At 42.6% G+C, this 13,394-nt stretch overlaps 1 protein-coding gene across 1 annotated transcript in view; it reads right to left on the reverse strand.

Moving 5' to 3' along the window:
• The window catches only part of TBX20 (T-box transcription factor 20), a 54,589-nt gene extending 42,085 nt beyond the window's left edge, over window positions 1-12,504 (reverse strand). Inside the window, exons 1-4 of the mRNA XM_082631686.1 lie at window positions 11,879-12,504; window positions 8,246-8,504; window positions 7,073-7,237; window positions 2,332-2,440 (exon numbers count right to left, since the gene is read on the reverse strand). Of these exons, the coding sequence (XP_082487812.1) occupies window positions 2,332-2,440; window positions 7,073-7,237; window positions 8,246-8,504; window positions 11,879-12,005 (660 nt within the window). The 5' untranslated portion in view covers window positions 12,006-12,504. The remainder of the gene's footprint in view (window positions 1-2,331; window positions 2,441-7,072; window positions 7,238-8,245; window positions 8,505-11,878) is intronic.
• Between the last annotated feature and the right edge of the window lie 890 nt (window positions 12,505-13,394).

The raw sequence follows: 13,394 nt of genomic DNA on the forward strand, positions 1-13,394 counted from the left end.
AACAAATGAGACGTTCAAATGAATCAAAATAAACTTAAAAAGTTATTTCTTTGTGTAATGCATTTATTCCAAGGAGTTCAAGATATCTATGCTCAGTCATAAAACTGGAATAAACTTGAAGTGACAGAAGTAAACATTTGCCTCCTAATCCTGATATAAGAAAAACCTGACCATTCATTATATGTTCTACTAAGAAGATAGTTTTCAAATCATACACACACACACACACACACTCTCACACAATGGAAAAAAACCTAAGCTTTAAATAAGGTCCCCTCTTCCTTAATACCACTCCTATGTTAATTTCCTTTAGGAAAGGGTGCTGGACAGACTCAGACCGCAGACTGAGTCTCAGATCCCAGGGCTCCTTGAACCTCTGCTCAAGCTTTCATGGGGCTAAGAAACACTGATAGAAATGTAGACGTTGTTTCATCGAAGAAATAAATTCCTGGAAATAAGAAATTTTCCTGGAATGCATCTACAAAGGGGGCTTCTTTAGGACTGATTCAGAGAACTTGGCTAAACACCACAGGGTCTAAAAATATTTCCTGGTACTTTTCAGAATACACTATTTCTGGTAACAGAGTTATATTAAATAATAAAATTTTAAAGCTAAAATGGATATTAGCAGCCATGTAAGACTTAAACAATTTGTCAAGGTCTAATCTTAGCATAATCAGACTAGAACCCAGAGCTCCTGAAATATAGCTTAGTGCTATTCCCATCCATGAAGCTGATGCTAAAAGGAAAACATATCAATTCTGGACAACTGATCTCAAAATGAATTCTCAGGTCTTTCTGGAAAAACTCAAACAGTTCTTATAAAAGTTTCACATTGGAAAATACTAGAACCATAACAAAATTTCATTTCTGTCTGCAAAGATTTCAGTGGAGCCCAAGAAATTTTAATATGAATGACATTAAGAATGATCATGGGCCTACAGAAAATGTCTCTCAGATACTTCATAAATTTTAACCTGAAAAAAAAAATCTGTCAATAAAAACATCTGAAAGAAAGGACAATTCTGCCAACATCCTTGAAGGTAAAAAAAGTCGAGTTACTTTTCCAATACATCAAGTAACAGAAGCCTGTTAACCTACTTCCAACACCCCAACAGTGCACCAGCAGAGTTGTTAGTTAACCTGGTTACTCTGACTTGGTCGAGATAAACAAGGTCTCCTGTGGGTATATGGATGGTGGCAGTGCCTGAAGTGATTTACTTGGTTCTAGGTTCAATCAACCATTTGAAACCACGTCTAGAGCTCTCTCTTACCTACGTGTAACCGTCTTTTTTGAGAAAAGTTTTGAAACTCTTTTTCTGAATTGCATAAATCCAGTAAATTACTAAATCCAGTAAAAACTAAAACCTTAAGTAACAGGAGCCTTAATAAAGGGGCTAAGAGAGAGAATAATTATATCAGAATATCTAAGCCAAGGAAAGCCACTATGAAAATCCCAATGTGCTTTCTGGCAAACGAGGCAAAAAAAGAAACAGTGTTCTCATCAAAAAGAAGCATGCATGTCTGTCTAAAGTTTTCTTAGCATAAAATCTAAAACAGATTTTTAAAAATGTGAATCTTTATTTAAGAGCATGAAATCACAGCATAGATAGTTCCTTAAAAAGCAGTCTTAGCAAATATGGAAAAGCCTGTGTCAATGGCTGTTTGTTCTATTAACTGTTGATAAGAGCTGAGAATTCCAGTTTCTCTTTTCTTCAACATTTTAATGCACTCCTTACTGATGTAAAATCAAGTTGTTTTGTTTTTCACTGCAAGACTTCATTGTGTTTTAATCTTCATACGGCTCTCTACAGAGGGGCTATATAATGAGCTAACAGCACTCTCCCAAATTTATTTGTACATAAACTCCTTTTGTCCCATTGCATCGCACAAGAACGTATTCCATACAACACACTTCGGGAAACCCCCATAGGAGGTCTCAGACTCCTTCCCTTTATGCTGTGTTATCTGATATACCACTGATAGAAATTAGATGTTTAATCCAAGAATGGGCTGTAGTAACCTCCAAAATGCACATTCCCTTTGTTTAGTTGGTGCAGGTGTTAAAGCAGTTGCAGAAGTAGGAATCCATGGTGCCAGAGGTCCCTGACTCTCTTGCATAGAAATGGCATACAGCATCTTTGTAAATGACCTCTGGACAATAGCAGTCAGGGTTCCCTGTAGAACATATCAATGTTCTCATAGAATGACTCAGAGCTGGAGGGTGGGAGGGGGAAAGAGAGAGAGGAAGAGACATCGAGGGAGGAGGAAGCTTTATGTGGTTTCTCCATTCCATCCCAGGGAATCCGCAAGTCCAAGCACTGTACTTACATGGCCATGTTGATCCAGTTCATTGTTGGTGAGTTTCACCTTTTCAAAAGACACCATCTGTTTAAGTAGCTGCTCACCAGTAAAAGGAGAGTCTGGATGTACATACAGCCTAAGAAAATTATGAGAGAATTTTATTGAGACTTAAAAAAAAAAATCTCTCTTTGGGTTATAAAATATTCTGATTCTACAGGAACACAAAAATCTCATATAAAGTGAATTTTATTTGCCTTGTATAATTGCAAATTTAGTAATACAGCAATACCAAAATAATGCTGAAACATCTAAATGTGTTTCTTTGTGTACCAGTGATTTAAAAGGGGTAATACTAATGGTAGTATATATATGTCAACCCTAATCTCCCAATTTGTCCCACAGGAAGCTCAGCTCAGTGCTCTGTGACGACCTAGATGGGTGGGATGGGGGCAGGTGGGAGGGAGGTCCAAGAGGGAGGGGATATATGTATACATATAGCTGATTCCCGTCATTGTACAGCAGAAGCTAACGCAACATTATAAAGCAATTATAGTCCAATTAGAAATAAGTAAGTAAGTAAATAAATAAATAAAATGTACTTAATACATTTTCTGTTATTTGCTGAACAAGCCACTTTTTTAAAGGTGGGTTTTTCCCATCGACCTAATCAACTACTAGTCTGCTTTTGTCAAATATAAAATCCTATTGTTGTAGATATTTTCAAAAGAAAGACTAGGTTATAACTAATTGCAAAATGAATTCCTAATATAAGCACTGCTAAAAAGCAATGAAGACAAAGAATTTAAAAGAGGAAACAATTCTAGAGAATCTATTCATTTAAACTTGAAGGTGATTCAATTTAAAGTTTGTGTTCTTTATAAACAAGACAGAATAATTTTAATACACTGACCTGGGGAACTTTTAATAGTCCACAGATCACATAGTCTGTTTGCTTCTCCTGGTACTTTAAATATTACTACTTTCATCATCACCTAGTTAAGTGCTCACTAAGGAGAGTGAAAACAAGTTGGGTAAGCTTCAAATTATTCAATGTATTTATCTGTAAACAGCCTAAGCAAAAAAAAAAAAAAAAAAAAAAGGCTTTGATGGGAAAAAATATACTTATCAAGTATTTATCGTTTATTGGTCAGCTGCTATGTTCAAGGCAATCTTTTACTCACTGACAGTTAAATGCAGGTCATTTTTTTTCCTGCAAGCTTCACACTAAGTACAACTCTTTGTAAATCACAATCCTAGTATCCACTCAACATAAGCGTTTCTGAAGTCAGGGATATCATAGAACTAATGATAGGGGAAGGAAATATCCTTGATTTAATGGGATAAATTCCTTTATCCATGCAATGGGTTATTTATATCTATATTTTGTGTAGAATCTTTGTAACTATCATTAAACAAATATTATGGTTGGGGCAAAGGCAAGGAAAAAAGTTTAAAAACATATTCATGTAAAGAACAAGAAGTCTATGCCGTGGTTTGTCACACAGAGGACTAAGAATAGAAGAGTTGGGTGCACGTGCTGCAACTCACAAAGCCCACAAGAAGCAAAGCACAAAACAGGCTGACAGCACTAAAGATTCTTACCAGACCCGTACAAGAACTTAGGTGTTTGTCTGCCTGTTTGATTTTTTTTTTTAAGGAGTGCTCAAAATTGCCTTTCAATTGAAGTATTCTTTGATGACACAACCATAATAGCTTTTCAAGTGTCACCCTTCCAAGGCTATAACTTTATAGGTGCAGTTGTTTTACTAATCAGCACCATATCCTACCCACTCCTCCAAAAAGTTCAAAAATATTTAAAATCCTAGAAGTTGATGAGATGGTCCCTCTTTAAGTATCAATTCACCACATATGATAACATTAATAAAGATTAATTTATTTAAATATCAACTACTTTTTTTTTTTTTTTTTTTCTTTTTGCGGTATGCGGGCCTCTCACTGTTGTGGCCTCCCCCGTTGCGGAGCACAGGCTCCGGATGCGCAGGCCCAGCGGCCATGGCTCACGGGCCCAGCCGCTCCGCGGCATATGGGATCCTCCCAGACCGGGGCACGAACCCGTATCCCCTGCATCGGCAGGCGGACTCTCAACCACTTGCGCCACCAGGGAGGCCCTCAACTACTTTTTAAAAAAAGGAAATGTCCTATATGAAAATATAACATTACTTAGGTCATGTATAATGTCTTTTCCATTATTATGATCAAATGATATTGTCAAGCATCATTTCTTCTGATAAGGAACAGCTGACTGATAAACTTCAGTCTAACATAAAGTGCTTCAAAGAACTAGAACTGCAAGGAATTTCTACCATCAGTTCAAAAATGATCACCTCCCAAGTTCTTCACCTTTCCCATATGGAGCTAGAAAATATAGCACTATGTCTTTTAATAATAATAAAGAACAGTTGCTTATATGATCTAGAATATTTCTATCCTATAATGCACAAAACATTTCAATCTAATATCAATATAAGTAAGCTGAACTAGTATGAATGAAAAAGCATACAGGAAGCCCCGCTTCTTTCAGGTCCTCTGGGACTTAAAATTCCAGCAATAGCTTAAACATGCTTCAGTTAAGATAGTGTATTCGTACATGCTTTCCTTTTCCAGCCAGAACAGATTAGTAACATAAACAAGGCATGTCATATTTCCAACTGGCCTGCACCAGTTCCCCATACCTTCAGATAGGAGGAAAATGTATGCTAAATAAGAGTGATTAACTTCTTAGAGGAAAGACATAGAGAAAAAAAAGAAAAGGGGTTTGCTTGTAAAAATGGTTAGGAGTCTGCTAAAATACTTCTCTCATCCTCTCTTCTTTCTTCCTCTCTCTCCCCCCTTTAAAAAAAAATTGTAAATTTTGGAAAGAAGCTCTGGAGTAATGTGAACTGGCTAGTTAATAGTAAATAGTAGAGAACACTAATTATATTCATTTAAATATCTATTGTAAATTTGTAAATCTTGCTCCTTTTTTAAAAAAAACTTTTTAGTCCTAAAAATTATTTAATATGTTATTTAATATATCAATTTGGAAGGGCTGGGAAGATCTCCTTCCTAGTCTCTTGTGGGAATGGAAAACTTGGAGAGGCTTCTTTTAATCTCTTCTCTAGTGTATTTAATATACTGTAAGCTCAATAATATCATCAACCACTAAGTAAGCTTAATATTCCATTTGAACTGTATGTGTAAATTGTGTTGATTCTGTGCCTTGACTTAGACTCCAGACTAGATACTAACAAAGAACCATACCTTGAAATTAACTTCAGAGTTCCTAAACCTGTACATTTAAATAAATTCTTAGCTCTGATATGAACTTCCAATCAATTATAAAAATTACTTAGTCATAAAACAACTTTAAAGCTGTAAGGCTTGGTTTTAGAACCCTAAATGTAAAGTCAGCTAAGATTCATTGTTTGTATTAAAGTATGCAGTTAGAGTCCTGTTCTTAAACTATTAGTATTCACATAAGTAAGAACTTGCTGGGTTTTTCCCCCCAGAATGCTCACTTGGGCAGTAGCAATAAAGGTTTGCATGTAATTTTAAAAACGGAGTTCTCCTGGAAAAACATTACCAATGAATAGCACAAAAATGAACATGTTTTGTTTGGGTCATTACCTAATATACTGAGTAATTTCTCAGTAAAAGAATATTTTTTAACATATTTATTGGAGTATAATTGCTTTACAATGGTATGTTAGTTTCTGCTTTATAACAGAGTGAATCAGCTATATATATATATACATATATCCCCATATCTCCTCCCTCTTGCGTCTCCCTCCTACTCTCCCTATCCCACCCCTTTAGGTGGTCACAAAGCACTGAACTGATCTCCCTGTGCTATGTGGCTGCTTCCCACTAGCTATCTATTTTACATTTGGTAGTGTTTATAAGTCCTTGCCACTCTCTCACTTCATCCCAGCTTACCCTTCCCCCTCCCCGTGTCATCAAGTCCATTCTCTATGTCTGCGTCTTTATTCCTGTCCTGCCCCTAGGTTCTTCAAAACCTTTTTTTCCCTTAGATTCCACATATATGTGTTAGCATACGGTATACAATGGAATATTACTCAGCCATAAAAAGAAATGAAATTGAGTTATTTGTAGTGAGGTGGATGGACCTAGAGACTGTCATACAGAGTGAAGCAAGTCAGAAAGAGAAAAAAATTCAGTAGAAGAATATTAACTTGATGTCGAATTATATTTATCCACTAATTATAATGAGGGAAAAAAAGAATTTGTTTTTCTTACTTAAAAATCTCTGAGCCCTTTACTGGTCAAAAACAACCACATTTTACCAATATGATATTTACTATGAAGTTATAACCACGTTATAACAAATATTTACTATAAGCAACTACTTTACTAAAATGCACACTTCTGAAAAGGATTTTAGGGCAGCCACTTCATCAGTAGGTTTATTCTGTTTGGTGTTAGCCAAATAGAAATGATGGATGCCATATGAAATGGGTCCAGATTTCTAATAAATATTCCAATTGAAATTTAAGAAAAAGTTTGAAATGAATTATGATGAAAGATAAAATTAAAGGCAATGTTCTGCATACAAACTCTTGCCTTTCTCAGAGACTAACCCATATTTTGTGTAGTTAATCCTGGAGTGTCTGGGCTTGGAAAGCTCTCTTACCAGAGCTCACGGCTTTAAAAACAGACCTGCTTAAAATTCAAACAACCAGGGCAGGAGACATTCTGCCAGCAAGGTTAATACACATTTTGCTTGGCTGAAAAATCTGGAGGCACAAACCTGGCTGGCAGCGGAGGGTCCGCCTTGCCAGCCACCAGCCAGGAGGACCGGTGGTAGGCATAGCGGTACCTCTTGTTGTCCACAGGGACGATGTCCATCAGGACTATGTACTTGGCCTCAGAATCCACGCCCGAAAAGGACACACGGATGGTAGGAAACATCCTCCTGACACAGACAAAGAGAATTACCCGAATTAGAGAGGGAGGAAAAGGGTCCGCCTTCCCTCCCTACCCAGCCCCCAAACTCTTTGTGTTTCATGTAAAGCCATTCAGAGATGTGAATACGGAGACTGACCTTCTCCGGAGCCTAGATAATCTTAAGTGTCATCTCTGTAGGAGTCCTCATTAATACCTAAGGGTCTGCAATTAGGGAAAATCCTGTGCTAAATCATCAAGCCCATTAGGCTCCCAGACCAGAGTCTCCAGAGCAGACGGAGTCCTATAACCTCCTTGCCTTCCAGGGAAAAAACTCACTCTTGCCTTAGTAGGAAGCCAGAGCAGGGTTCTCAAGTTGGGTTTCGTTTCGGCAGACTCTGGGCAGTGTGTCCCGGAGTCCTGAGAGCTGGAGCAGTCAGGCGCCAAGGGGCCACCGACCCCCGGAGCCTTAGCCCCAGTCCCAGGAGCAGCCTGCACCTGGGACTTCCTGCCTGCCCTGAGTCAGCCCACTGCGGCGCCAAGGGGCCCCCTGCACCAGAGCTCCTTCCTACCGGGAGTGTGGTCGTTTCAAATTTCATTCTTCCTCCCAGGTTTTCATTTTAGTTTTTAACGGGAGCTTCTGCAAATTGAGGCTGATAAAAGGGAAGCCGCCTGCCTCCCTCACAGCACCCAGCAGCCCGCCCTGTACCCTGGCATGAGCTGAGTTCCTGCTTCCCTCCAGATGCCGACCCTGCACCCAGAAGCCATCCCAGGCTGCAGGGGGCCAGAGATCCCAGTCCCATGCCCTTAGGGCAGGGGTGGGGCTTCCCACTGCCAGATCCCAAGAAAGCAAATGCCTGGATATCTGTCTCAGCAGCTCTTTCCAAAAGCAAGTCTGCCGAAAGAAACCCTCCTTGAGCGAAGCTTCCTCTTGGAGCTCAGGACCAGTAGAGTTTCACCCAGTTCCTGGAAACTCCCTCTGCCACCCAGGGCACTATTCCCTTCTCCCCACTCCTCACCCAACAAGCCCCCCTACAACCTGCCAGACTTGGTGATGATCATCTCCGTGCCCAGCTCGTGGAATTTGTCCCAGAGCTCCTTGGTCTCCAGGCTGCAGGCAATTTTGGCCATTTCCTCGCTGGGGATGATGGGGGTGGTGGGGATCAGCGGCTCAGTGCACAGAGAGGAGGAGGATGGGCTGCTGTTGCCCGCGACGCTGCCACCAAACTCCCCGTGAGCATCTAGGCTGGTCAGCTCACCCAGGGGCTGAGCGCAGGACGACTTCTCGACAAATTGTTCTACAGGCAAAGAGAATTGAGAATGACAGCTAATTCTGTCAAGCAAAGATACAGGAAGGAGAACAGCACAACTGAAATAGGTTCCTGGATTTGACTTTGGAAAGGTTACGCACAGAATCTCCGGAAGGACAGCAATAACCCATCACTATATAAATTAAGCCTGAAATTCCTGTGAAGTGACATGGCTCCTGCTTGCTTATGGAACCAAATGAGTGAGTTTTAGAACCATGGTTTGTTACCACCATTACTGAAACCCACTTTGGAGAATAGAAATGCGAGGAGTGGATAAAGGGAAAGGCATGATCATAAAGAATTAAAAGCAAGTAGTCCTGTTGTTATCCCTCCCATGTTCTAGACTTCACACCTTGTGGGCTCTAGTGCCAGTTCTCCCTCATTGACAAAGAGGACACTTTTCTGCAGGGAGATCAAGGGAGTGAAGAAATCAGCACCTTCCTCACTTTGAGAGGAACTTCCCTCCTGGAGTCACCTCCCCATAAGAGAAAGTGAAAAAGGGGTGTTGGGGGGGGGTTAATTAAGTCACTTCACTTCTCTGCCTGGCTCCCAGTTTCCTAGGCTTTCAGATGTTACTTTAGGGCATTTTTATAATTTCCCTCCTAGCCTGAGATCTCATGAAAGACTAGCATATTTATTGCTTGTTAAATCACAGGAGTACAATCTCTGGGCCAATTTTTTGGACCGGGCTTGAAACAAATACTTGAGGGATGATATGTATATTTCTCTCTCTCTCAAGAACGTTTTGGAAGTGAGCAAAAGAACCCCAAACCCAGAAGAGCAGAGTATTAAAGTAGGAAGAACAGTTTGCCATCTACCATCAAGCTGAAACACCACTGCCTACGAACCAAACATTCTCCCCCACAGATGATAAGGGCCTGGGACTACACCAGTCACTTTGATGGAATACAGGGGGAGCTCTGTAATTGTCCCAATTATCTTGCATCCTTTAAAAAAGAAACTACTTGAATCCGCAATGTGAAACTGAACTTCAAACAACTCTGTTCTAAGTGCCCTCAAGGAATTGAAACAAGTTTTTATATATATATATATATATATATATACACACGCACACACGCACATACATACACATACATATAATGTTTTATTTCTCATATTTCTCTTTTGACTTGGGGCAGGCAAGCAGGAAGTAGAGAATTTTTACCTTCTTTTCTCTTACAATAATAATCCAACTCATGGAAGCATTTTAAATTAAGAATAACCAAATTATCTTATCCTTCTGTTTTCAAATTCAAAGAGAACCATGCCATGGCAAAATCATATTTTTTACTAATGTTTTCAGAAACACATTCACATAACATCTTTATAGGGAATTAACAAGTAGCCTTAGAAATTTTCTGACCATTGAAAAACACAAATGCTGTAAACTCCAGAGTAACCAGTGGGTCAGGGTTGGGAAGTGGAGGAAGAAAATGATACAGAAATGCTCTAACACAATGTTATAAGTCAATTATATCTCAATTTAAAAAGAAAAGTAATGATCTAGTCGTCTGAGGTGGTTCTTCTGAGTAGATTTAACATGTTTAAATGAGCAGTAATGAGACACTTGTGACTCCCACCCTACAGTTTCTTCAGCATCTCGCTAGTGTTTCATTCTCTCTTAACAGGTATTTCACATGCCCGAGTCCTTGGCTTACAGCTGCTAATTGTGCTCTGTTGAACTGGCTGCTGAAAGGGACTAGAATGCCTTCTGGTTCTTTTTGGAGCCGGTCTCAAAAGCCCCAGGGGAGGGAGGATGCTCATTTTACAGACTGGGGTGAGGGTAGAGGTGCCGTGAGCTGTGAATGGTTTTATAGTTTAGAATTCAGAGGAAGGTGGGTTTTTCCTCAGGAAAGTAGAGAAGGAAAGCAATGTTGCAATGACAGTGGAGCTGAAGCTGGCATGTTTCCCAGTCTACTGTCTGTACTTCTGTCAGGAATTTTAACCTGAAATCCTCTTTTCCTGCTAGCTACCAAATTGTATTGGGGGCATTTATAAAGAATTCAGAGGCCCCCTAAATAGGAGCGGATAATGTTGGGAAGTGCCACAAACATAACTTTGAAATTGGTGGTGAATTTTTTTCTAAACAGTTGGAGTTTGTCTGATTGGTTGTTTCCATTTCTTTGGCAGGTTTAGATTTACACAGGAGGATAGGTGGGAAGAACCAGGGAAAGGGAGTGAAAACCTTGGAGGAGAGACTTTTTGACATGTTTTCTGGAGATCTTCCGGTTTCCTTTTCCTTGGTTCTAAGTTGCTGCAGGGATTTTAGTTCTCTCTTCTCTCTCTGCCCAGGCCCCTTATTTTTCATCTCTAACATTTCATCTTTTATATTATTATTGTTGTTTCAAGGTGTGAGATGTTAAAATGTTGAGAAGGACAGGGAGAAGGAAGAAAAGAATTGACTAGAGTTTAAAAGTTTTTAAAAATATTACCCTAAGTTCGCTATTTGATGCTTTGCACAGTTTTAGGGCTACCAGATGATCAGGATGTGGAATAATTATTACCTGGGGACCCAAGAGGTGATGATGAGAACACTTCTTTCTCCCTCAGTTGTAAAGGGACTTAAAACACTTATCTCCAGCAGTTTCTTTCCCACACAATTCACTCGTGGTAAGGGGAATATAGTCCCTTTTTTCCCTTTACTCTGAGAGTAGTGTCTTCTATAAATGGTAAAGGTTGTTAAATAAACAGTATAGCTAAAAGTTGAGGAATCTGGGAAATGGTAACTGGCTAATGTTTTTGCCAACCTCCACTGAAAATGACGGCAGTTATGAAATGATGTCTCACAGATAAGTCTAGAGCTTCTGTGAAGAAAATGGTTCATGCGGGGACAACTGGCTTATTCTACAGCACTTGACAGTTGTCTTAAGGAGCTGACTTTGTGTAGTCTATTCAAGTCGGGGGAAAAACAAAATTAAAGTAGTTTCTTGTGAAGTCAGTCTCCTTGGTTTCAAATGCACAAGCAGGTGTTACACGCATCGTAAATCCTGTTGAGTTTTTAAAGGGGGTTTTATTATTATTTATCCCCTAAATGTTTTTATCCCAACAAAGTTACACACGCCGGATGTCCGACTTGACATAAGGATTCTAGACAAATAGGTAGGGAAAGCGACTAGCGATATACGTACGAGATACGAAACCGGTTGCATTTAACAGACTGTGAAGTCCCCAAAGAATTCGGGCCTAAGAGAAAAAAAAATCTCCCACCCGCAACGTATAGTCTATGGCCTGAGGGTCAGAGCTGCCGCGAGCCGGGAAAGGTGGCCACCCTCGAGAGCCTCCTGAAGCTAGGGAACGGAGGGACAGACAAATGTGCAGCACTCCCATGCCTGTGCACCCCGACGGTCTAGCACCCAACTTACCCAGTGGTTTGATAGTGTTCTCCGTAGCTTCCTTCTCTTTGGAGCCGCCGCTCGACATCAGCGCGGCGATGGAGAAGGCGTTGGCCCTGGAGGAAAGCTGGGGCTTGGGCGACGCCGTGAACTCCATGGCCCCTAGTGCGCGGTCCTGGCCAGGGACCTGGCCTGCCGAACTGCCGTCCAGCTTCCCCAAGAGAGACAGAGACTGAAACACAGCGGAAAGTTTCCAAGTGCAATCACAGGGGAGTCGGGGACTCTAGATGAGTCAGCCCCAACCTCCCGAGAGCTCCACACCGGCCTCTCCTTTTCCCCACCGCAAGAGCCTCGAGCCGCAGAGACTTCAAACTAGCCGGAGAGGACCAACCACGGTCTCAGCTAGGTGTGCAAGCACCGGGACGCTCCGTAGGACCACAGGCTGTGCCTCCGGAAGCTGGAGAGGAGCATCAGCTGCGCAAAGCCCAGGGGTCCTGCAGCACCCGCTCCACGTCTTTCCTCCCTCCCCACTCTGGGGACAGTCGGAGGGGCCGAGCGCAGCTAAAATGGGGTGGTTGTCTGGGAGCGGGAGCGTAGCCGTGCGAGCGCGGCGGGGCGCGGAGGACACTGCGCCCGGGCGTTCGCCGCCCTGCGCCTTAATTTGCTGGCAGCTGCGATCCCCGCGGCCCGCAGCCAGTCAGCGCCGCCACACGTCACCGCTTCCTGATTCCGCCGCCGGGGGCGGGGCCGCGGGGCCGGGTGGGGAGGGCGCGCCCGGGGCGCGGCGCCCTCGTGGCCTCGCTCAGCAGCCCGCTGGAGCGTGGCACCCGTTCGGGGAATGGGGTGACACCACCAGGTTGGCGCAGCGGCCGCGGACGCAGCCCGCCTGGTCTCGCAGTCCAGGAGTGAGAAGGAGGTGATCGCTGTCGGGTGGGGGGGGGCATTTTGGTCGCGTCCTAAGACATGGGATCTCGGGAGCGTAGACCAGAGGAAGCCTCGGGGAGTTTTTGCTCCTTCCATTCTTTTTCTTACTGGTGCTCACAGTTGCAAAAGAAAGTTAGAAAGCGCTAAGTAGGGCAGAAACCGACGCCGTAGAGCTGGCGCCAATGGGCCAGAGCCCCTTCGCCGGGCAGCACCCAGGGCTGGATACCTGCACTCATTGGGCTCCAAAATCTGGCTGCTAGACAGTGGGGCTGGAGAGATGCAGCCCTGCAAAAGATACGCTAAGGACTGGGAGCATTTGGCAAAGGATGATCCCAGAACCACGGCTTCTTCTGCACACCGGTGTGCCTCTCATTCAGGGTTCCTGTTCTCGAGAGGGACTCTCGAAAATCGGGCCTTGACCGAGAGGAAGGCGAGGGGCAGATGCCGTGCCGTGCCGGGGGGGGGGGCGCGGCACCCTGCTGGGACCACGCGACGCGCAGTTGGAGAGTGCGAGCCTCACAGCGCCCGGGCTTGGGGGACACGGGACCTTCAGCCTTCACAAATTCAGTTGCGACCTGGACTTCCCACGGCCTTATGGGGGTCGTCTTGCTGGCCTTGTTCA

The sequence above is a fragment of the Mesoplodon mirus genome (genome assembly GCF_964341445.2).
Source record: "Mesoplodon mirus genome assembly, chromosome: 9".
Classification (NCBI taxonomy): Eukaryota; Metazoa; Chordata; class Mammalia; order Artiodactyla; family Ziphiidae; genus Mesoplodon; species Mesoplodon mirus.